Source organism: Terrapene carolina, unplaced genomic scaffold (genome assembly GCF_002925995.2).
Source record: "Terrapene carolina triunguis isolate 2854851 unplaced genomic scaffold, T_m_triunguis-2.0 Scaffold258, whole genome shotgun sequence".
Classification (NCBI taxonomy): Eukaryota; Metazoa; Chordata; order Testudines; family Emydidae; genus Terrapene; species Terrapene triunguis.
Window position 1 is genome coordinate 944,183 of NW_020664609.1, and position 23,616 is coordinate 967,798.

A 23,616-nucleotide genomic window follows, 5' to 3' on the forward strand; every position below is an offset into this window, starting at 1 on the left:
TTTTTTTTTTTTTTTTTTTTAAATTAAGGAAGAATGAATGCATGGTTTCAAAACAATAGTGACTTTATTTCCTTGGCCAGCTGTGATCGAAGGGGGGAGGGTGGTTGGCTTACAGGGAATTAAAATCAACAAAGGGCGGCGGGTTTGCATCAAAGAGAAACACACACAACTGTCACACCGTAGCCTGGCCAGTCATGAAACTGGTTTTCAAAGCCTCTCTGATGCTCAGTGCGCCTACCTGTGCTCTTCTAATCGCCCTGGTGTCTGATTGTTGAAAATTGGCAGCCAGGCGATTTGCCTCAACCTCCCACCCCGCCATAAACGTCTCCCTCTTACTCTCACAGGTATTATGGAGCACACAGCAAGCAGTAATAACAATGGGAATATTGGTTGCGCTGAGGTCTAACCTAGTCAGCAAACAGCGCCAGCGAGCTTTTAAACATCCAAAGGCACATTCTACTACCATTCTGCACCCGCTCAGCCTATAGTTGAACTGCTCCTTACTACTGTCCAGGCTGCCTGTGTAAGGCTTCATGAGCCATGGGGGGCAAGGGGTAGACTGGGTCTCCAAGGATAACTATTGGCATTTCAACATCCCCAACAATAATTTCCTGGTCTGGGAAGTAAGTCCCTTCTTACAGCTGCTCGAATAGCCCGGAGTTCCTAAAGATGCGAGCGTCATGCACCTTTCCCGGCCATCCCACGGTGATGTCCGTGAAATGTCCTTTGTGATCCACCAGTGCTTGCAGCACCATTGAGAAGTACCCCTTGCGGTTTATGTACTGGATGGCAAGGTGGTCCAGTGCCGAGATAGGGATATGCATTCTGTCTATCACCCCACCACAGTTAGGGAAACCCATTGCAACAAAGCCATCCACTATGACCTGCACATTTCCCAGAGTCACTACCCTTGTTAGCAGAAGGTCAGTGATTGCATTGGCTACTTGAATCACAGCAGTCCCCACAGTAGATTTGCCCACTCCAAATTGATTCCCGACTGACTGGTAGCAGTCAGGCGTTGCAAGCTTCCACAGGGCTATCGCCACTCGCTTCTCAACTGTCAAGGCAGCTCTCATCTTGGTATTCCTGCGATTCAGGGCGGGGGAAAGCAACTCACAAAGTTCCAGGAAAGTGGCCTTACGCATGTGAAAGTTTCGCAGCCACAGGGAATCATCTCATACCTGCAACACTATGCCGTCCCACCAGTCTGTGCTTGTTTGCAGGGCCCAGAATTGGCGTTCCACTGTATCAACCAGCCCCACTGCCACCACGATGTCCCAATTGCCACAGCCCGTGCTTTCACGAACGTCTATGTCCATGTCCTCCTCACAATTGCCCTCGTGCGGCCGTCTCTTAGCCAGGTTCTGCACATACCGCAGTATAATGCGCGAGGTGTTTACAATGCTCATAACAGCAGCGGTGAGCTGAACGGGCTCCATGCTTGCCATGCTATGGCATCTGCACGGGTAACCCAGGAAAAAAGGTGCAAAATGATTGTCTGCAGTTGCTTTCACTGAGGGAGGGGAGACTGACGACATGTACCCAAAACTACGCGCGACAATGTTTTTGCCCCATCGGGCATTGGGAGCTTAACCCAGAATTCCAATGGGCAGTGGACACTGGGGAACTGTGGGATAGCTTCCCACAGTGCACCACTCCGTAAGTCGATGCTAGCCACGGTAGTGAGGACACACTCCACCGACTTAATGCGCTTAGTGGGGACATACACAATCGACTGTATAAAATTGATTTCTAAAAATTGACTTCTATAAAATCGACCTAATTTCATAGTGTAGACATACCTTAGGAGAGCCACTTGGTGCAAGAACCCTTGGGATGGCTGAAGCCTCATACATAAAGTCCCGCTATAATAACGAACCAAGGAGTACCTCAATAGCAGAAAACTAGCTTCTTCCTTTTCATTACTTTGATTGCCTCCAGCATACAAGGAGGGTTCTAGAAGAATCCAAAGATTTCTCAAGCATGCCTACTGAGACTAATAACGGAATTCTCTTTACAATAGTTAGCAGCAGTGATGTGAAGCTTTTGGAAAATATGTCTGGTGTTGACAAAGGCAAAGATATCAAAGGATGTTGTAACAAGTTACGATGCTCAGTCTCCATCCATAGCGTCTGGAGTTGTACAGAAAAAAAGCTGCATACAGAAGTGATAAATTCATACAATTTCAGTTGCCTAATCTATATCAAGATTTACATGCAAAGACTATTAATCAAGTTTAGTTTTCAGTATTTTGCTTCAGAAAAAAGAAAAAAAAAATTAAAAAAGGGGGGGGGGAGCTTTTCCTACATTTTGGCCATAAGCATGTGTGCTCTGCACCTACACCCAGCACCACAAACAGTTAATATTAAGCTAGATGCAATGTTTTATTGGGATTGTACAGAAACAAAAAGGTTGAATTCTTAGTATGCTCATGTTCCCTCATATCTGGTCTTGCATAGCAAACTAGAAACCTTGGTTCTCCCTATCTTAGCTTTGACAATCACTTCTATGACTTTACAGTGCTCTTCCATGAATATTTAGTGTTCATCCTTGAATTATAGTAAAATGTTTCTTGCTTGGCTCTTCCTTAAGCAAACGAAATGGTGTTCGATCTTGAATAGCAATACTTAAGAGCAAAATGCTTCTCAATAGCTCTGGGAGCAGAACTCAGACACTAAACATGCGTCTTAGTAATAGATGAGCCAACACAAAGATCTATAAATATCACCAACTTGCTAACAGTTTTTTGTTTCGAATGCTTGAGTCAATTTGAAAAACACACACATTCATTAAATGGAGTTAACAGACAAAACTTAACATACATTTGATTACTAAATAATGAAAACAAATTTTCAATGCCTAGTCATCCCGTAAGAAATGGCCAGCACACGTTCACTTTTGCTAAGTGTTTGCCATCCTCAGGAATCCTTGGTGTTCCAAGATAGAGAGCACAAAGACGACAAAGGGACAGACCAGGTCAGACTACAAGTCATGGGCCAGATTTACTGAGCTAAACAGGTGCACCTTTCCATTCTGTTCTATACAGATTCTTATACCGAATCTTATACCGTCTTATTACCATGGTAAACAAGCACCTTCCAGTACCACATTAAGCAACATGACCTACACTTGCCACATATGGTTTGTTCTCTCTCATCCTCTACCTAGGGAGAAAGAAATGTGTGCACACACTTGTCCAGTTAGATGCAAATAATTTTGATGACAATTAAGCAATATAAAAACTATTTGCAGTAGAAGTGTGCATTTACCATTTTAAAACTATTTAACAACTGAAACCCAGAGACCATTAGCAATCTTCAGATCTATTGTAATGACTATCCAGTTTTTGCTAGTTTTCCAGCTTTCCTATCTTGTAGCTTTTATTGTGGCTCTGAAAGACCACTGTTAATAAATTTTCCATGTTTCCTGGCTCATTACGCTCTTCAACCAGTTTACTCTCCTGCCATATTACAGAAGCAGCACTCTCATGGTAAGGAGGATATGGACAAAGACATGCAGATGGAAGGAAAAAAAACAAATATGGCAAGTGTCTCCCATTTTAGCATTTGGATGATGTTCAAAATAAATAAGAGCCAAAACGAAGCATGTGGGAAAAAAGGCAGTAGACAGTTTCTAAAAAGTTAAGTTGCTGGTTTTCAGCAGATATTGTGGAGTTCAACAATAAATTCTCATCTGTTGTGCCAGTGTTTGAGATACTGTCAAATTCATGCTTTATAATAAAGCATACCTGACTTGTTTAAGTCTAGTACCTGACACTTTGATTTGTACAAGTCCATTTCTTATATAGCAATTATAATAGTAATCTTTGGGTAAAAATAGTTATACAGTATACTTAGGCTTGGAAGAATCCATTTTTATGCATGTCAGCATTTTTTGTATAATGCCAGCTGAAGTTAATTTTTAAGCATTTTTTCTGTTTAAATTTTCACAGTTGTGGGAAATTATGGGGGAAGGTGTCAGAATAATTTAATGACAGCATAAGTAAGTTAAATCTTTATAAGCCGTTAAAACAAATTGTCAACATTACATGTCAAAATATACAAAGTTAAATCAACAAGGCATACCTGTTGTTACTATTCATTCATGAATCCATTCATAACAAGCCTAATTCAAAAGTCTAAAAAATCATCACTGGATTTTAACTAAAATTCTCAAGCAGCATTTTTATTACCTTTCCTATCTTCAAACTTTGATCATCTAAACATTTGTTGTTGTGTTTATAGTGAAATCAACATTTATCAATAAAAATTAATCCTTCCAAGCCTAAGAATATTGCAGAAATATATTTTCAAGTGGTCTGAATCCTTGCTGTGCCATCAAATATTGCTTAAGGCATGAACAAGACTCCACCAACCTGTCTATCACAGACTGATATTTGTATGTCCTCTTAACACTCAAGCGTTCTGCCATACGTAGAAAATTAAATTATAAATAAATGTATACAAGTCTGCGCTGCAGAGTTATTTACTTACAGGATTTGAAGAGATAGGGCCCCATATAAAAATAGGCACAGACGTACTAAAATGGGAAAAACAGACAGGCCAGACACTAAATTGTCTACATTTTGATCAAACTACACCAGAATCATTTCACACACATGTAGAAAAAAGTGTACACTGCAGGTTTCTATGGAATTAGTTAAGTCCTTAATATGGCATAAACTAGAGTATGACTTTTGAGAAAGACAATGATTCTTGATGTAAAGATTTCAAGCGATGGAAAAAATCTACCACAACCCTAACCCTAGGCAAATTAGAGGATTGGGCCAAAAGAAACCTGATGAGGTTCAACAAGGACAAGTGCAGAGTCCTGCACTTAGGACGGAAGTATCCCATTCACTGTTACAGACTAGGGACCGAATGGCTAGGAAGCAGTTCTGCAGAAAAGGACCTAGGGGTTACAGTGAACGAGAAGCTGGATATGAGTCAACAGTGTGCCCTTGTTGCCAAGAAGGCTAACGGCATTTTGGGCTGTATAAGTAAGGGCATTGCCAGCAGATCGAGGGACATGATCATTCCCCTCTATTCGACATTGGTGAGGCCTCATATGGAGTACTGTGTCCAGTTTTGGGCCCCACACTACAAGAAGGATGTGGAAAAATTGGAAAGAGTCCAGCGGAGGGCAACAAAAATGATTAGGGGGCTGGGGCACATGACTTACGAGGAGAGGCTGAGGGAACTGGGATTGTTTAGTCTGCAGAAGAGAAAAATGAGAGGGGATTTGATAGCTGCTTTCAACTACCTGAAAGGGGGTTCCAAAGAGGATGGATCTAGACTGTTCTCAGTGGTACCAGATGACAGAACAAGGAGTAATGGTCTCAAGTTGCAGTGGGGGAAATTTAGGTTGGATATTAGGAAAAACTTTTTCACTAGGAGGGTGGTGAAGCACTGGAATGGGTTGCCTAGGGAGGTGGTGGTATCTCCTTCCTTTGAGGTTTTTAAGGTCAGGCTTGACAAAGCCCTGACTGGGATGATTTAGTTGGGAATTGGTCCTGCTTTGAGCAGGGGGTTGGACTAGATGACCTCCTGAGGTCCCTTTCAACCCTGATATTTTATGATTCTAGGCAAAATATTCCCCCGATAATTACCCTCACTTAAATTTGTTATGCATTCCTGTGCACATCTAGACTCATCTTCCAGCTATTGGATCTTGTCATGCCATTGTCAGCTAAATGAGCTCTCTAGCATCAGGTCTCTTCTTCCCGTGTAGCTATTTATGGACCCAATTAAGTCACCTCTTAACCTTCTTTTTAAGGTCTCATTACAAGGCAGGTTTTCCAGTTCTCAAGTTATTCTTGTGGCTCTTCTCTGAACCCTCTCCAGTTTTTCCACCACCCTTTTTGGAATGTTGACCGAGAACTGGACACAGGATTCCCATTAGTGGTCTCATTAGTGCTATATCCACTGGTAATATAACCTCCCTACTAAATTTTTATGTTGACTGTCTTTAAGCAAACACTGGAGGTTTTTCAAAATTGGTCCATGTAATAAAATGAAGTGCTCTCAGATTACAACTAAGATCTCAAATTTGTGACCATGATCATTAGGCTACATAATCACGTTTTTTTTCCCTCCGGATCTGAAATACTGACCAGACAATTTCACATGTCTTACTTCAGAAGGAACTTTCAAGCCAGTTTGCACATTTAAAAATTAAAAATAAAGAACTCTGCTTGAAGAAAGTATTACTAAGCAGGCTGAAAATATATAAAAATGAAAGATATTACTGAAGAGTATTTACTATGACCTACATACATTTAAAAATGATTGAAATGTTCAATTTTATTTGAAATTACTTTGGCTCTAGGCTACAGCACATGCTGAAAATATGTAACTGTGCTGAACAACTTTTTCTCGTAACTAGTCCCTCAAAGCTTTCAAATAGTAGTAAAATGGTTAGCCTTTCATTTCTTATAACACAGGAAATACCTGTCTTCACAGTTTGAAAAATACCTCAAATGCCAGGGTCAGCCTCAAAAAGCCATGATGTTATCTGAAGTCAAATCTTCCATTTTATTGGCAGAGTTCTCATGTTATGTTTCTGCCAAAATGGTAAATTAACTGCATTAGACTACTCCTCCATCAAAATTTAGCTCCTGTGCCAGTTTAGCTTTCCAGACCGCAAGCTCAGAAAACACCGTGTTATGAATCCTGTACGTCACTAAATTTTAGGTTACCATCTCTTTACTTGTTTGGGGGAGGGGAGGGGGGAAGAGAAAGAAACCCTTCTTAACAAGGAAGAGAAAAGCAACTGGTCCCTTGTCTATCAAGTGGAATGGAAACAGTCACTACAATTGCAAGCAATACAAGTTCACTGCAATATTAATGTGTTTGCATTTTTAAGTAAATTGATGCAATTAATGACAAATACTTACCAATACACACATCTATCTTCCCTTTGATAGCAGCTTCATGCAGAGGAGTGTAGTTCCAATTGTCTCTGGCATTTGGATCTGCACCTTGACATAGTAACAGGCTAACCACCTCAGCATGACCAAAGGAACAAGCATTATGAAGGGGTATTAGCCCTCCATCATCACGAGCGTGAACATTGGCTCCTGTCTGCAGCAAGTGTTCTACTACATCCTTCCTTCCAAAACCTATGAGAAGAAAGAAACCTTTGTTAAATGTCTGTCAACACAGAGTCTAGTTAAATATCTGTGTGGGCTAAGAAGTATGTTTTAGAGATAGGAACAACCACATGAGAAGTAAATCCATTTTTAAAAGCAATCGTTTGGTCATAAACACGGAATGTTCAGTACGATCAAATATATTTCCCACTTGAAAGATGCACTTAGACTGACAATGGACATATTTAAAATAAATTCAGGTAATCAGAAGAATGTCCCCTAAACTCATGTGCTTCCAGAGCCTCTTGCAGAAACAGGTTCTGGAGCACAGAGTCTTACTGCCCTTTGGAGCCCTTTCTGAGAAGACCTTGTAGGCATCACAGCCTTTAGCACTCTTCATGTGAAGCTGGTGCAATAATCCCATTCTTTTAGATGGGTCCCCTACCTTGGGCAAGGCCTAAATTAAAGATTCAATGAAATGATCAGAGTGAAATAGTAAAAACAAAAACTTTTCCACCTAACCCTATCGTCAAAATAAAAAACTATTTATAGTTAAGTGTGTTTCTTTAATAGTGGATGAAGGGAGAGATATGTTCTATGACCACTCCAAAGGTAGAGAAACTGAAGGACCATTAAAAGGTGGCAGTCTAGGCAATGGAGGACCTGAGGGAACTGCAATCATAACTGCCAAGTATGGCTCAGAAGTGTTCCGAGGTTGGGCACAGGACTCATACAATGGGCTCTGTGAAAACAGCATCAAAGAGGAAACAGAGTGCCTTAATACTGAATGCTAATTGAGGATTTTAACACGTCTTTCTAGAGCTCATCATTACATCACACATCCCAAAATCATGGACAATCAGAAGGTTTGTTCTCTAGAATCCAAGGCACCAATCCGAGTGCACATACACAGGTAGTATGCCCCAGCAAGAAGATAGCAGTTAATATTAGGACCCTCCCAAAGACATCTTAAGAAGGTAAAAGTCAAAATCCTAACCTTTTCCTTCATTTCTCATTGGGGGGCAACAGGTCTGGAAACCTCTCTCCTGGGTCATATCCTACTCTTTTTCAAATGTTATGATGCCTTTTCAAAGATCACAACTGACAAAATTTTAATGTGGATAAAGTCAACACTGACTAATCTAGTTACCGCTGTTAGACAAAAAGGAAAGGAAGTGCTGCTGGAGCCTCCCTTGCACATGCAAATTATGACAAGCACCTGGACAAAGCAAAGTTCCTTCCTCAACCCACTCAATCCGTAAAATGGAGATCCCACCATCTCCCTCACTCAGTTTTGCCAAGAATTAATGGATTGCATTAAACAATGAAGATTAAAAACAAGAGTCTAATTAGTACTTTTTTAAAGTCTTGCTTCCAGTTCTATCAATGAAGCTTTTTAATTCAGAAAACACATGAGTCAGAGCTGGAATCGTTAAAGAGATAGTTCTCTAGAGACCAATAGACAAAGAAAAATCTTTTGGATAAACAGCTCGAGTTTAAACTGACTTCAGGGCCTTCTTTCTGATCCAGCAAATGGACAGAATCTTCTGTTCAAGGGAGAGCCCAAAACCTTAGGGAAGGGTTAGAAAGACAGACTCCTGCTGGAGTTGGAAGGGGGAAGGGTGATCTTTGGTAAGTTTATTAGCATGTGTGTAGGTTTCTTTATTGTTTTTAATGTTTTCTTTGTAATGCTTTCACCTTAAGAATAAATATGCTTGCATAAAAAGGGTCGTGTTAATGCATAACTGCTGGCAATTACTTTGTTCATAGTCTTTCAAGAGTAAGCAAAGACAGATGCCATCCTCATTAAGCAATCTGGTTAGCTGGCAATAATAGTGTAGACAGGGAACTCTGCAGCCTGAAGTACCCCCAGAGAAGATGGTGGGAGAAGAGGTAGACAGACTCGCGCGCACGCACACACGCAGGTCTCCACCCAAGAGAGGTGAAAACTAAGCAGCTGGGAGCCTAGAGTGGGTGCTGTTGCTGCATCACAGAGAGGAATACAGGATCAGTTGCCCTGAACTGAGAGTTTTGTTTAAACCTTAAATCTTTGTGCATCTCCAGATAGAAAGTTGATCCATCTAGCAATTTATTAAACTTGAGGCTTTAATTCAAAATCCTCCATTTAAAAGACCTTGCACAGATGATCAGGCAAAACATTAAGAAAACTGAACCTTCAACAAGCCTTGAAACCAGTGGTTCTCAACCTGTGGCCCTTTACGGCCCAATCAGCACACAGTTACAGCCCATGTGACATCCTCGGGGCCATACAGGTAGTATACAGGTATAGTGTGTGGATGCGACCCACATAACACAGAAAGCTGCATATGCGGCCCACAAGAGTAAACAGGTTGCGAACCACTGCTTTAAACCAAGTTCACCTAGGCAATGAAGTCAGTGGGAGTTGGTAGGTTCTTAGCACTTCTGAAAGTCTAGTTACCTATTTAGGTGACTAACTAGGCTTTATCATTAAGTCTTGTCCCTCATGCTTTCTGCAGGTAAGAGACCAAAGTTAAAGTTATAAAATGCTACAGTATATCCATACCCTTGCATGAAGTAAGAAGAATATATCTTCCGCAATTAGAGTACTAGCTACATATCAAGTTCTAGTTATATCACACAGTCAGATAATGCAGTTGTATAATTTCACTTGTCTTACTAAAAAGCAGAAATTTCTATCTAGTTTTGACAGGTATCCCAGGTAATGTGGGAGTGTCAGGTTGTTTGGCTGAGCCATTGGCACAACTCGTGGAACATGTGAGCCAAACTGGCTAGTTCTATTTTCTTTTAAACTAACTATAATCTCAGTTTTACTCTGATCACAATTTTCCATAAACTTTGGTTTTCAGTTTTCTAGGAAAGATTTTTATTTCAATTACTTTCACTGCATCTTTTACCGTCTCTCCCACATTACAGATTACTTGCTCTTAGATTTGTGTTAGTCTGTGGTGGGGCGGTGCCCCACCCCCTGAGAAAAAGGCTGGAACAGGCCTTTGAGGCTGTGCAGGCCGGCAGCCAATCAGGGCAGGGAAGAGGCAGCCAATCAGGGCTGGGTTAGGCCCTATATAAAGGCTGCCTAGCAGGAGGAAAGGCAGTCTCTCCCTGACTGCCAAAGGAGGAGGGTTCCTGGGCTAAAAGGTAGCACCTTGGACAGAGCAGTCATAGAATCCTAGAATATCAGAGTTGGAAGGGACCTCAGGAGGTCATCTAGTGCAACTGCCTGCTCAAAGCAGGACCAATCCCCAGACAGATATTTGCCCCAGATCCCTAAATGGCCCCCTCAAGGACTGAACTCACAACCCTGGGTTTAGCAGACCATTGCTCAAACCCACCGAGCTACCCCTCCCCCCGAAGTGCTGGGGAAGGGCAAAAGGAGCTGAGGAGCTCCAGCCAAGGAAAACCCCAGGCTGCAGGCCTTGCTACAAAGGGCCGAGCAGGTGCACAGGGCCGAAGGGGAAGCGGCCCAGGGACAAAGTCTGACAAGGGGAGAGAAGGAGGGCAGGGAGTCTGCCACTAGAGGGTCCCTGGGTCAGGACTCAAAGTAGCAGGTTGGCCTGGGTCCCCCCCTTCCCCCTTGTACTACATCTGGCTGACGAGCGAGGCCTGATACAGACAGTGGCTGGCCCCTGTGACAAAGGGGCTAGACTGAGGCTGCAGCCAGCCAGTAGAACAGGTGCAGACGAAGGACTGCTGATAACACCAGAGCAGTGGGCACTGCCGGAGGGCAGTGTCCTGAAGAGGATGCCGCCGAGCGGAGAGCAACGCGGGTCCGGACACCAACAGGAGAGCAGACGACGGACGGGACACCACCTACAGAGGGCGCCCCGCAGAGGACAGAGCTAATTCCCAGACATGCCAGCGGGAGGCGCTGCGGTGGTGAGTCCCAACCCCTTCATAGTCCCAACACTTCTTTAAAAAAGTCTAATAAGAATATGTCCTCAAGAAAATGGAAAAGTACAGCTTATCCGTATCTGAACATTGTCATTATGCTAGATGAAATAGCAAAAATGCACTGAATAAATGTAATCCCATTTTATTACTTTTTAGAGGACCAAACCTAGTTCACATCAGAGCATGTGCACGTCTCCATTTCCAAGCACTCATCTTATTAAGAAAATGAATGTTATTGTCAGAATGGTTTCCGTGGTATGCAGGTACTTCAGGCTAGTTTAATTTGTCTTTCCAGTTAAGCATATTGAGAGCCAGATTTTCCCTCACACTAGTTTACATCAACACAACTCCACAGACTTAAATGAAGCTAGTCCCAGTTCACAACAGTGTAAAACGAGAATTAAGCCCACTGGCTGAAAATAAGTGCATTAACTTAACTATATCTACAAAAAAGAACAGGAGTACTTGTGGCACCTTAGAGACTAACAAATTAAGGTGCCACAAGTACTCCTGTTCTTTTTGCGGATACAGACTAACACGGCTGCTACTCTGAAACCTATATCTAGAAACTGAATCAGACATTTTCAGTGCAGCGTACAAGCTTTCCAGTAAAATTGCAGGTTTCACTAAATAAATAATCTGAGTCTAAGTTCTATGTTCATGTTCTTGTATTTTCTCATTCTCCTCCTCCACACATTTTAAACATGATTTTGTTGTACAAAACCACACTATTCAGAGAAATCAAAAAATAGGACATAGCTGAAGCCCAGAACGCTTCATGTCATTAGAAGTTAATACAATTCATTCAACTTAAATATTGAGAACGATCAGAGATGTTTAAAATGGAAGTCTGTCGGATCTATTAAATTTGTCCTTGGGATTTTGCCATCTCACAGGCCCTAATCCTGCAAAGGGGTCCACTCCATATGGGCATGAGTCTGCTGACATGGATCCCTTTGCAGGATTGGCTTCTAGAAGTGTTTTAGCCTCCGCAAAAAGGCATACTTCAAATATTCTTTATCCTCCCACACCATCAGTGCATAGGGCATCCAAATTCCACCATTGATTTCGGTTTGGTGCTGGTCTGTTGAGTGTCATACTGATGGATTCGGCTTCTTTCTCCCTTGTTCTGCATAATGCTTCTCTAGGTTACCCTCTTCTCTTTCCAGGTGGTGTCCACAATATTATTTGATGTGGAAGTCAGGCTGGTGGCATCCTTAAAGCACATCTTAAATATGTCCATCATTGTCTGACCATGTTTGATGCTTTTGGTTAGTTTGCTCTCCTTAGAATTTCTGATGTTGCAAGACACTTCCCAGTGAACTCTGAAGACCTTTTCCAGGTTTTTACTTTAGAATGAGTTGATCTTATCCATTTCTGTTGTAGATTCTCATGACTCTGCTCCACAAAGGAGGACAGACAAATTAAAAATTCATACTTGTATCACTGTCAGCCATGCTACTTTTCCAAATCTTTTCAAGTTTCTGAAAGTTGTTTGCTGCTTTCAATATACATGGCTTGCCATATAGCATGGTGACACCATCTTTACACATCTCACTCCCTAGACAGGTAAAGTGACTTGCTACTTCTAGTGTCTCTCCATCTACTCTGTTGCTTTGGGGACATTGATAGCCATATATTTTGTCTTCCCTTTATTGATGAACTAATAGTTTATCTGCCAAAATCTGGGTCTTTTTGTCCCTTAAGTGATGTGTTGGGAGTTAGAAGCGAGCACCTTCTTTTGAAAACACCCTCTTTGAAAATAAATGTGGCAGCATTAAGACAACACCCAGAAGGAAGCGCCACAGATGACCAACTGACACAGACACAGATTTTGCATCTGGTATAGATTTGCATGAGAGGGAAGCGGCTATAAATGTGAGGTGTCTTGCAGAGGACCCCAGGTCTCGTCTTGTCAACAGAGCATCGATCCGAATCGACAGAAGCCCAGCTCCACCTCTTCCCCCATCTAACTCACCTGGCCAGTGAAGTTAAGGGGAGCAACTAGTTGGTAACAACAACAAGACAGAGTGTGCATGTGAGTGCATGAGTGTAATATATAGCATATGCATATGATACAGTGTTGATTGACATATGTATTACCAATAAATGTGGCGCTTTGCCTTAACCCCCCCCCGAAAAGATCCTGTGCAGTACTTTAAATACAACAAGATGTCTGCGGGAACTAAAGGACTGTACCGGGGAAAGGATTGGGCCCAGACTCGGAAGGAGTCTAGTCTGTGAAAGAAGCTTATTGGAACATCTGAGGGTGAGATTTTACTTGTAACCAGTTTCTTAATGTATTAGGCTTAGACTTGCCAAGGAAAATAAAGCAAAAACACGCAACTTACTTTGTTCTGTCTGTTATTACTTGAAACCATTTAAATCCTACTTTTTATACTTAATAAAATCACTTTTGTTTATTAATTAACCCATCCAGAGTAAGTGATTAATACCTGGGGGAGCAAACAGCTGTGCATACCTCTCTATGAGTGTTACAGAATCATAGAATATCAGGGTTGGAAGGGACCTCAGGAGGTCATCTAGTCCAAACCCCCTGCTCAAAGCAAGACCAATCCCCAGACAGATTTTTGCCCCGGATCCCTAAATGGCCTCTTCAAGAATTGAACTCACAACCCTGCATTTAGCAGGGCAATGCTCAAACCACTGAGCTATCCCTCACATTCTTAAGTACCAGGCAGACTGTGAAGAGCTACAGAGACCTTATAGTAAAATTGCCAAAAAGGATGTCCTTACTAACTGCAATAACTCAGTTATTGCATAACTCAGTGCTTGCAAAAATCATGTGCAACATCATCCTGGAACATATTAAGAAACATATCTCCAACTTAGATAAGGAAGCAGGTTTTAAACCTCTGAATCATATCTCAGACATATTTTAGAACAAATTCTGGGGTGGCAGGTGTGATGGGTTCAGTTACAGGGACCCCTGATGTGCTGAATTTACCTCTGAGCCCGTTTTCCCTGCCAGCTTGGGATTCCAGAACCCTTTCTTGTTGAGCCAGACATGCTAGCCTGCTGCAACACAGACTCAGGTCTGGTCCACGCCCCCAAAGCTAAAAACTTTAACCAAAAACTTCTCAGTAGGTCACCTATCTTCAGCACCCAGACACCCAGTTCCCAATGGGATCCAAACCACAAATAAATCCATTTTACTCTGTATAAAGCTTATACAGGGTAAACTCAAATTGTCTGCCCTCTATAACACTGATAGATATGCACAGCTGTTTGCTCCCCAGGTCCATTTCATATCTTAAGACTTAAAAAGAAAACTTCAGAAAGTTATCATGAAAATTCACCTGCCCAGGCACAGAGTCTACTCACTCATCCTTACCACAATAGTGGTATCCTATCACCTATTCCATCAAAACAAGTCACTCAGCCCAAATAAAGTGTTGCAATACTGATCTAAAAGGTTTCTACTGTTTGGCCTTCTTTGGCATAAAGAGGCAGGCTTAAAAAGTAAGGTTTCAGAGTAGCAGCCGTGTTAGTCTGTATCCGCAAAAAGTAAGTTAACACGGCTAGAAGTAAACCATCTAATAAGAACAGAATCACTATAGCGTCTTCATTCATTTGTGAAAGCTCCCTTACAAAAGGGGGGGGGGGGAAGAGGGGAAGAGTAGGTCTCATCTTCAAGCTATTTCAGTTTTAGAAGAGAAACTTCTTTTCCTTGATCTTCAGAGAAACAGAATTACAAAGTACCTTCTGGCAACATTTTTCACTACAGCTTGTCATGCACCAGGGAGCTGAAATCCAGCACTCCAAGTTCTTCAGGCTTTTAGATCCAAGCACAGCGATAGCAGGTAAGAACATGTGATATCCCCTAAAGGTAGGGATGCACTACCCTTGAATCCTTACAGTCATAAGAACAGCCATACTGCATCAGACCAAAGGTCCATCTAGCCCAGTATCCTGTCTTCCAACAGTGACCAATGCCAGGTGCTTCAGAGGGAATGAAGAGAACAGTTAATCAAGTGATCCATCCCGTCGCCCATTCCCAGCTTCTGGCAAACAGAGGCGAAGGACACCATCCCTCCCGATCCTGGCTAATAGTCATTGATGGACCTATCCTCCATGAATTTATCTAGTTCTTTTTTTAACCCTGTTGCTGGCCTTCACAACATCCTCTGGCAAATGGGGTGGGGGGAGAGATAGCTCAGTGGTTTAACCGCTGGCCTGCTAAACACAGGGTTGAGTGTTCAATCCTTGAGAGGGCCATTTAGGGATCTGGGGCAAAAATCTGTCAGGGACAGTACTTGATCCTCTTAGTGAAGGCAGGGGACTGGATTCAATGACCTTTCATCCCTTCCAGCTCTATGAGAGAGGTATATTTCCATATATTTATTTTATTTTTTATATTTATATTTAAAGAGTTCCACAGGTTGACTGTGTGCTGTGTCACTTCATGACAGAGCAGAAAATAAAGACTTCCCAAAAAAAAAAAAAAAACCTCAATGCCTCAAGGAGACACTGCAATAAAACAGTGTAAAATTAACCAGCTCCTCTCAACATTGTTTACTGCCAAACTCGAAGGAAATTCCTAAAGGAGGTCTCTCCAGAGAAGCAGAGTATCAAGGTATTTTTCCCTTCTCTGAAGACACCATTTCTGCTGGATTTCTACTCTTTGAAGGGAACTATCTTGGTGAATGTTTAAGAAAGCAAGCATTACAACTCTGACAAACAGTAAGAACAGGGCCAATGGCAACAAAATAAATGCTAAATATAGAAGAAGGGTAAGAAGACACCTCCATAAATGGTACTTTTATAGCCCGTAAGGTGCATCCAAAAGCAAAATACCGCAGCGTGGCCAACTCAAAAATACTGATCATCAAAAAGATATTCTAGAGGGCAGGAGTGTTTGAGCATCACCGCTTCAGAAACAGACCAAACCCAAGCCAAGCAATCATGCTTTGTAGAGTATATGGAGTGAAGACTACGCGGCTATTTTCCTATGTCTGAAATGAAAACCCCCATTAGGCAATGAATTGAATGAGTCTCGTTATGGCCAGCCATTTGACATGGTCTTTTAGTGACAACACTGCCAAAAAAAAAAGATGATGAATAGAAATAAAGTTGGGTGGACTTTAAGCACTTTAATCCACTTAAAACACAGCCCCAATCACTGATCATGTGGGGTAAGGCCCCATCAGAATGGGTACATGGATGTGGTAAGAATGCTGGCAGAACAACACTCATTGGGATGAAACTACCACCACTTTAGAGAGGAATCTCACATGAGTCTGTAGCACTACCTTACCCTTGTAAATATTCAATACCAGATGGATCGCTGCAGCCTGTAATTCATTCATATTACATGCTAAAGTCAGTGCCTCTACAAAAATGGCCTCCCCCACCTAAGAAGTTTGAGCTCCCCGTTAAAGTGGCTCAAAAAGTAGCTTTCAGATCCACATTAATATCCCATCACACAAATAATGGAGGCTTTCAAATGAACCATGTCCTTAGAAAGTTTGTTTCCATTAACATTTTGAAAACCCAATTGTGCAAAGATTCAAATATCAACCTTAACTCTGCCCTACTATCACTGTGTACCATCCTAGCAAGTGAAAGCCCTCATCAGTTGCCATGCAGAACTTTGCTTTAATTCCTATAGTTAACAGAGCAAAGTTCTCTGCACGTTATACAAAAGATTTCAGCAAGTTCTTGTGTTCTGGGAAACAGATATGTTGAAAAAAAACCTCCAAAATTGTTAGACAGTGAAGTACTGTAGAGTGACCAAAGCAGCAACATGAACGGGTACAGCAGTATCTCCTATGATGGTCTACTGACTTGGTTGATTTTAGGGAAAGTGTGATGAGCAGACAAACTGACAGCTCTGTGCTGAGAGAGAGGAAAGGAGGCTGCCACGAAAGAGTCACACAATACATCTCCTTTATGGAAGTTGGAGCAAAATAAAAGCTCCCCCTGCTCAAATTTATGTGATACTTTGACCGTCTCTAGATCATTCATTCTATCCACAACGGCTAAAAGGGAATTCTTTGGGCTTTATACAAAGAACAGAATTTCCAGCTCAATTACAAGAGTGAATAATACAGGTACAGTGGGGTTTTCAGTTGATGAGTGGCAAGTAGTATTAGATTCATAGATAAGGCCAGAAGGGACCATTGTGATCATCTAATCTGACCATCTGTATAACAGAGGCCAGAGCACTTCCCTGAATTAGTTTGATTTACAGAACATCTTTTAGGAAAACATCCAATCTCAAAAAGCAGCTGTATGTGGCCCATACTAAGGGAAGAATGAGGAGGGAAGAAACCACTTGTAAAAATTTCAAGTCTGTTTTTACATATTATATCTCAGTCAGAACCAGCACACTATTTACCACCAAAACACAGTGTAAGTGTTCCCAAACAAAAGGGATACATATTTTCACAACCTCCCCTACACCTACTCTAAAGCTTTCATTTAAAAAAAAAAAAAAAGAAGTCTCTAGACCAGGGGTGGGCAAACTTTTTGGCCCGAGGGCCACATCTGGGTATGGAAATTGTATGGTAGGCCATGAATGCTCACAAAATTGGGGGTCGGGGTGCAGGTGCGGGCTCTGGGGTGGGGCTGGGGAGTTGGGGGTGCAGGAGGGTGCTCCGGGCTGGGACCAAGGGGTTTGGAGGGCAGGAGGGGGATAAGGGCTGGGGCAGGGGGTTGGGGCATGGAAGGGGGTTGGGGGGGGGCAGGCTCCAGGCAGCGCTTACCTCAAGCAGCTCCCAGAAACAGCGGCATGTCCCCTCCTCCGGCTCCTATGTGGAAGCACGGCCAGGTGGCTCTGCGCACTGCCCTGAGCGCAGGAACCGCCCCTGAAGCTCCCATTGGCTGTGGTTCCTGGCCAATGGGAGCTGCGGGGACAGCGCTTGGGGTGGGGGCAGCATGCAGAGCCCCCTGGCTCCCGCTACGCGTAGGAGCTGGAGTGGGGACGTGCCGCTGCTTCCAGGAGCCATGTGGAGTGGGGCAAGACCCCGACCCTGCTCCCCGGCCAGAGCAGGGCAAGCCCCAGACCCCGCTTCCCAGTGGGAGCTCAAGGGCCGGATTAAAACGTCTGGAGGGCCGGATGTGGCCCCTGGGCCATAGTTTGCCCACCTCTGCTCTAGACCATCTTGCTGCAAAAAAATATAACCTTCAAAACATAAGCCTGTCACTAGGCTTACAAATTTGGCATCTGATTTTAGATGTTAAACAAAAACCAGAAGGAATAATCTAAGAAACATCCAGTCCTTGCCAGCTATTCTTTCTCTACCTTCTGGCAGCCAGAATCTTCACCCTCCCCACTAATGGAGGCAGAGAACACAGGCAAATAAAATTCACCTTCACTCCCACATGCACTCCTCTTGAATATCTGCTTGTGAAATTCAGCAGCCCACTTAATAGGCCCCCAGCCAGCCCCTTAGCCACCACTGCTGCTCCCCCCTACAAATGCATACTCCCCTTTCAGGGAGATGAAGTTCCTCAAACGGTGAGTGGGAAGAAGAGCATCTCCTATCCATGAAGACGTCCATAGTCCCAAAAGAGGCAGCTCCAGAAAGATATGTTCCCTGTGCTATCCGAATAAGGAAATAAATGTGACTCCTTACTCACCATCCATCCTCCTGATGTGGTGGAAAGACTCCACCATCCAGATACAGCCCAAAAAGTCACTTTTACCCTATTGATTGCTGATGAAAGGAGCTATGTTAAACTCATCTCAAGCCTCTAAAGATAGTTTTGCTGATTAAACAAGGTGATATATTAAACTTAATTGTTTCAACAGTGTATCTTGAGTTTTGCAAATAATTGCTCCAGAGTATTTTGCAATCTTTGCACTAGAGAGAGAAAGAAAAAAAGCATTTTGATTCCTAATGTTCTTTTCACCTTATGATAGAGAAAGATTTGTGAGTCTAAAAACTTCATAAAGTTAAAAAACACTGATAATGCTTTTTACTAAAAAACCTGAAGCCAAAAGACTACTATTGTAATAAATTAATTCTTCTAATTTGTCACTGTTGCTAAAGAAGCAATGTCTGAACATGAACAGTCAACAGGACTGTGAATGGGGGGGTGGGGAGGGAGGGACAAAAGACCAAGGCCCAGAAAAAAATGACTGGAGAATGGAGCCTTATCAACAGCCAGAGGCAAAATCCATATACAAGTGACTGCAGGCTGGGTTTTGGGTTTGGTTTTTTTCTTTGGTTGGTTGGGTTTTGTTTTGTTTGGTTTTTTGGGGGGGTGTTGTTTCTTTCTCTTTTATGTTAGTCAGCAGTGCCACTGGTGTTTTTCCTCTTATTTTCCTGTTTGAGTTCATTCAAGAGTATAGTGACTGTCTGGTTTCACCCACATAGTTGGTACTTGGGCATTTAGTGCACAATCACCATCAGAAATCAGATGTCCATGGCTGACATTTGCAGACACTTTCGAGGGCAGGACACCCTAATTCATTGCACCGCAACCCCCTTCTCCTGGGATCATGTAGTAATTTGTGTTGTCTGGAGTGTTTGAAGGCTGAGCCCATCCAAGCCCTGCTGCTCTGGGCAAAGGGGCCAAAGCCCGAGCCCCACCACCCTGGGCAGGGGGGCCCAAAGCACTTCATCCCCAGGCAGGGGGCCTGTAACCTGAGCCCCACTGCTCAGGGCTGACCCCGAAGCCCTGGGCCCCAGACAGTCTAACGCCAGCCCTGATGACCCCATTAAAATGGGGTCGTGACCCACAGTTTGAGAACTGCTGGTCTAGTCTATAGATACAGGCACAGACAGAGTTAAGTTTGACGTTGAATCTTCCAATAGTAAGCGTCCTGCACTTCAAGCAAGTTTTTGTTCTTCTGTTAGAATGTAATATTGTTAAAACTGTTTTAAAGGGCAACATTCTCTCACATAAGTTTTGTTCATATTTCCCCCTCAGTTAAAGTGGAAAAAAGAGTTTTTCATGGTCACAATCCAAGTGGCCGAATAAGTTTTGCTTGTAACTTTAGTGGCACCTGTGTTTCACCAGTGATGCTCAAGAGTTTAGGCATGCATGAAGTATGTTGGTGAAGCTTTTATAAGCTTGAATTCAGGATAAGTAGGACCTAGTTGAGGCCAGCACCACCATGTCACGCAACAGACACTTGACCAAATTACCATACTTAGTGATTGACATTGGGGGGGTTATGTCATTCAGTCATTCAATTTTTTGAAAAATTACCACAGACCTCAAAATTTTTAACACGGACATGCTGCTGACCCTTGGGGTATGTCTACACTGGAAACTTCAAAGCGCTGCTGCAGGAATGAGTGCAGTCACCAGCGCTCCTGGTAATCCACCTCCACAAGGGGATTAGCTCCCAGCACTTGGAGCCTGTCTACACTAGCGCTTTAACATGCTCAAACTTGCTGCGCTCAGGGGGGTGATTTTTCATCCCCTGAACCAGCAAGTTAGAGTGCTATAAAATTTAAGTGTAGACAAGCCTTTGGTTGAGGTCTCTGGAATTATCACTTGATCTATAGAACTCAAGGAGTTTGCAAACGATAAGCCCCACATTTCAGGGCTCTTTAGAATTAAGCTCCATCTGCACACTCCTTGGGGATAAACTGCTTTTACAAACCCAGCTAATATGAAGCTCAGGCGCTATAGTGGCAGCACTCGGGGACTCAAGACACAGGATGTGGGCTCCGCTCCTCAGAGAACCACTTTTTGACTCTTTACATTGGTTATTCTGGATATGTCAACACAATGTTGGTGGGAAAGGAAGCTGGACACATTTAAGGAATGTGCCCTCAAAGACTTCAAAAAGTGCTGATTTTTTAAGCAAGTCATTTTAGTGTGGTTAGTCCAAACTACGTTTTAAAATGTAAATACTGATCATTGTGTACACATACAAATAGATTTTGTATTATTTAATATTTTAAGAGTAATGCCTAGAGGCCACAATGTACAGCACTTAGTACAAAGAAATACAGGATGTGCCAGAGAATTCACGATCTGCACAAGAGCCAAGTCCAGAAATCATGTTAGTTAGTGGGCTGAGGCTATGGCTTATTTTGAATATCTTGCACATTTTATTGTTATTCCCTTCCCTATTTGTGTGTTTTTAAACACTTGTGTCATTTTCAATAGCCAGGACTACGTTCTTTGGAGCAGGATCTCGCTTTTTACTTCATGCCCACACAGACACAGCTGAATGGGGCCCAAGCTGATGCCCTAGGAACTACTGTACTACAAAGATCATCATCCCCCAAAGGAAGTTGGAGCCCAACTGTGTTCCGAAAGTGCCCCAATGTTACTTTCTCCCCTAATTATATGCACGCTAGTGGATTAACTTCTTGTACAACTAGTAAGGAAGAACATTTTCATGGGCTATCATTATTTTGTTTCTCCATGATCCTTTATTGCCTTTTTTTCCCTTACCCAGTGAGCTCAAAGTATTATTTTTTGCCCTTGTTTGGGGGGAAGGGGACATTTGAAGAGTCTGTTCTCACTTGCCTCCCCACCTGCAGGTGCTATGAAGATTCCACCACTAAAGCAACTTTTGTGCTCTAGAGACCCTTGCTAACACAAAGATGGAACTTGGTGTCTTGGACCTTGTGGTGTTGAAACACTGGAGAGCTACTTTCACACAAGTCCTCTTCAAACAGTGTGAGATAGTATCGGTCCCTTCTCAACAACCAGGAATGATGACAGGACACAGACACTACATCTCTCCAAGCAAGAATAATCAGAAGAGAGTGGCTCACACGGACACCAAAAATATGAGTTTGAAGTAAGAGCTTAGGCAGAGAGCAGTTACTGACATCACTGAGGGCTTACCTTAAGAATGCAGTAGTGCTTACTGTTACTAAACTGCTTCCCTTTAAGAAAAGGCCATTGCTTTTTCTTAGAGGAGCATACACCTACTCAACAGTTTGTTTTGAAGGGCTACAAACTTTTTTTTTAATTAATGTCTAAGTTACAAAGAAAAGGGCCTGTAACATTCACCAGGAAGATAAGGGAAGCACAGAGTCATCCACAGATAACCAAAAACTTCTGTTAGCCAATCTGTAACACTGCTAACCTGACATTAACACATCCCTATCAAGTCACGAGCAGACCAAAAATCATTAAGGTTTTTTTAAACGGGGGCGGGTGGGTCAGAGGTGGTTTCAGAGTCTCCAAGCCAGCTCCAAGGCAGCAGTCTGAAGTACTCTCCCCAAGCTCACATCCCATCTTTATCTTAGAGTCTGTTTTAGCTGAGCCCACGGGGATCTCAACTCCATACTCATCCTGTGACATAGCCACCTCCCCAACCCCATTGCCCAGCAGCTACACTGGGACAGGTCCCCCGGGCTGGGCTGGGCTGGGCCGCCCACCACCACGGAGAGCGCCTCCCGCGCAGTGACCCCCCCCCCCCCCCCCCCGCCGGGCGGCGGCGCTCACCCGCGGCGAAGTGCAGGGGGGTGGATTTCCTTCCCGCCATGTCCTTGGCGTTTACGTTGCTCGTGTCCACCAGGCGCTTGACCCGGGTCACGTCTCCATTGCGGCAGGCTTCGAGCAGCTCCCGGAAGGCGCCGCTCCCCGCGCCCGGCCCAGGCGGCTCCGGGCTCTCGGCTGCCGGGCTGGAGGCCGCCGAGGACGACGATGAAGCGCTGCCGCTGCTGGTGGCCACGCTGCTGCTACTGGAGCCGGAGGCCGGCGGGGGGGCGGCCCCGGCCGCGCTCTCCGGCTGCTCCGGCGACAGAGCGCGCTCCGCGTCGCGACCGCCGCCCGAAGGGGGGGCCTCGCCCTCTGGCCCGGCCAGGCTGTGCCGCTGCGGAGAGGGCGCGGCGCCCGCAGGGGAGAGGCCTGGGCTGCGCGGCGGAGAGGCCGGCGCGGGGGGCGGCGGGTGATGGTGGTGATGGTGCTGGGACCGACGCGGCGCCGCCATCTTCCACTCCAGCCCTGTCACTGCGGCAACGGAGCGGCGCCCGCCCTCGCTTCCGGCCGGCGCAGCCAATCGCAGCTCAGGGCGACCGGACGTGACGTATGTTGTTGTGGTGGGGAACGGGGAAAAGGGGGGGCAGAGAAGAACAACGCGGGGCGGGGTTTGACTACAGCTTTTCGAGCCCGACGGCGGCCTGGCCCCGCCCCCTCCGGCCGCCAGCAGCGATGGGAGGAGAGCGTGTGAAGAGAGCAGGGACCAGTACTCCACGCCCTGCCTCCCCCTTGCACACTCGCCCCTGCTCCTGCTGCCCAGTCACCCCTGCCGCCCCCGTGCACACAGGGCCGGCTTTAGGCCAATTCCACCAATTCCCCCGAATCGGGCCCCGCGCCTAAGAGGGCCCCGCGCCCAGTGGCAGGGCTGCCGGGGTGGGGGCAAGTGGCCGAGAATCCCTTCCCTGGCTAGAGGCTCCTTTTTAATTTTTACTCACCCGGCGGCGCTCCGGGTCTTCAGCGGCACTTCGGCGGCGGGTCCTTCACTCACTCCAGGTCTATGGCAGCACTTCGGCAGCAGGTCCTTCAGTGCCGCCAAAGACCCGGAGCGAGTGAAGGACCCACCGCCGAAGACTAGGAGCGCCGCCCAGTGAGTACAAGCCCCACGTGTTTTTTTACGTGGTTTTTTTTTTTTTTAGTCATCCCTGCCGGGGCCCCGTCGAAACTGTTCGAATTGGGCCCCGCACTTCCTAAAGCCGGCCCTGCGTGCA

General features: G+C 44.4%; 1 protein-coding gene across 1 annotated transcript in view; it reads right to left on the bottom strand.

Annotated features, from left to right (window-relative positions):
- TNKS (tankyrase) overlaps positions 1-22,865 on the bottom strand; it is a 339,823-nt gene extending 316,958 nt beyond the window's left edge. Inside the window, exons 1-2 of the mRNA XM_026657642.2 lie at positions 22,373-22,865; positions 6,896-7,120 (exon numbers count right to left, since the gene is read on the bottom strand). Coding sequence (XP_026513427.1) covers positions 6,896-7,120; positions 22,373-22,859 — 712 coding nt within the window. The 5' untranslated portion in view covers positions 22,860-22,865. The remainder of the gene's footprint in view (positions 1-6,895; positions 7,121-22,372) is intronic.
- Positions 22,866-23,616: the final 751 nt, after the last annotated feature.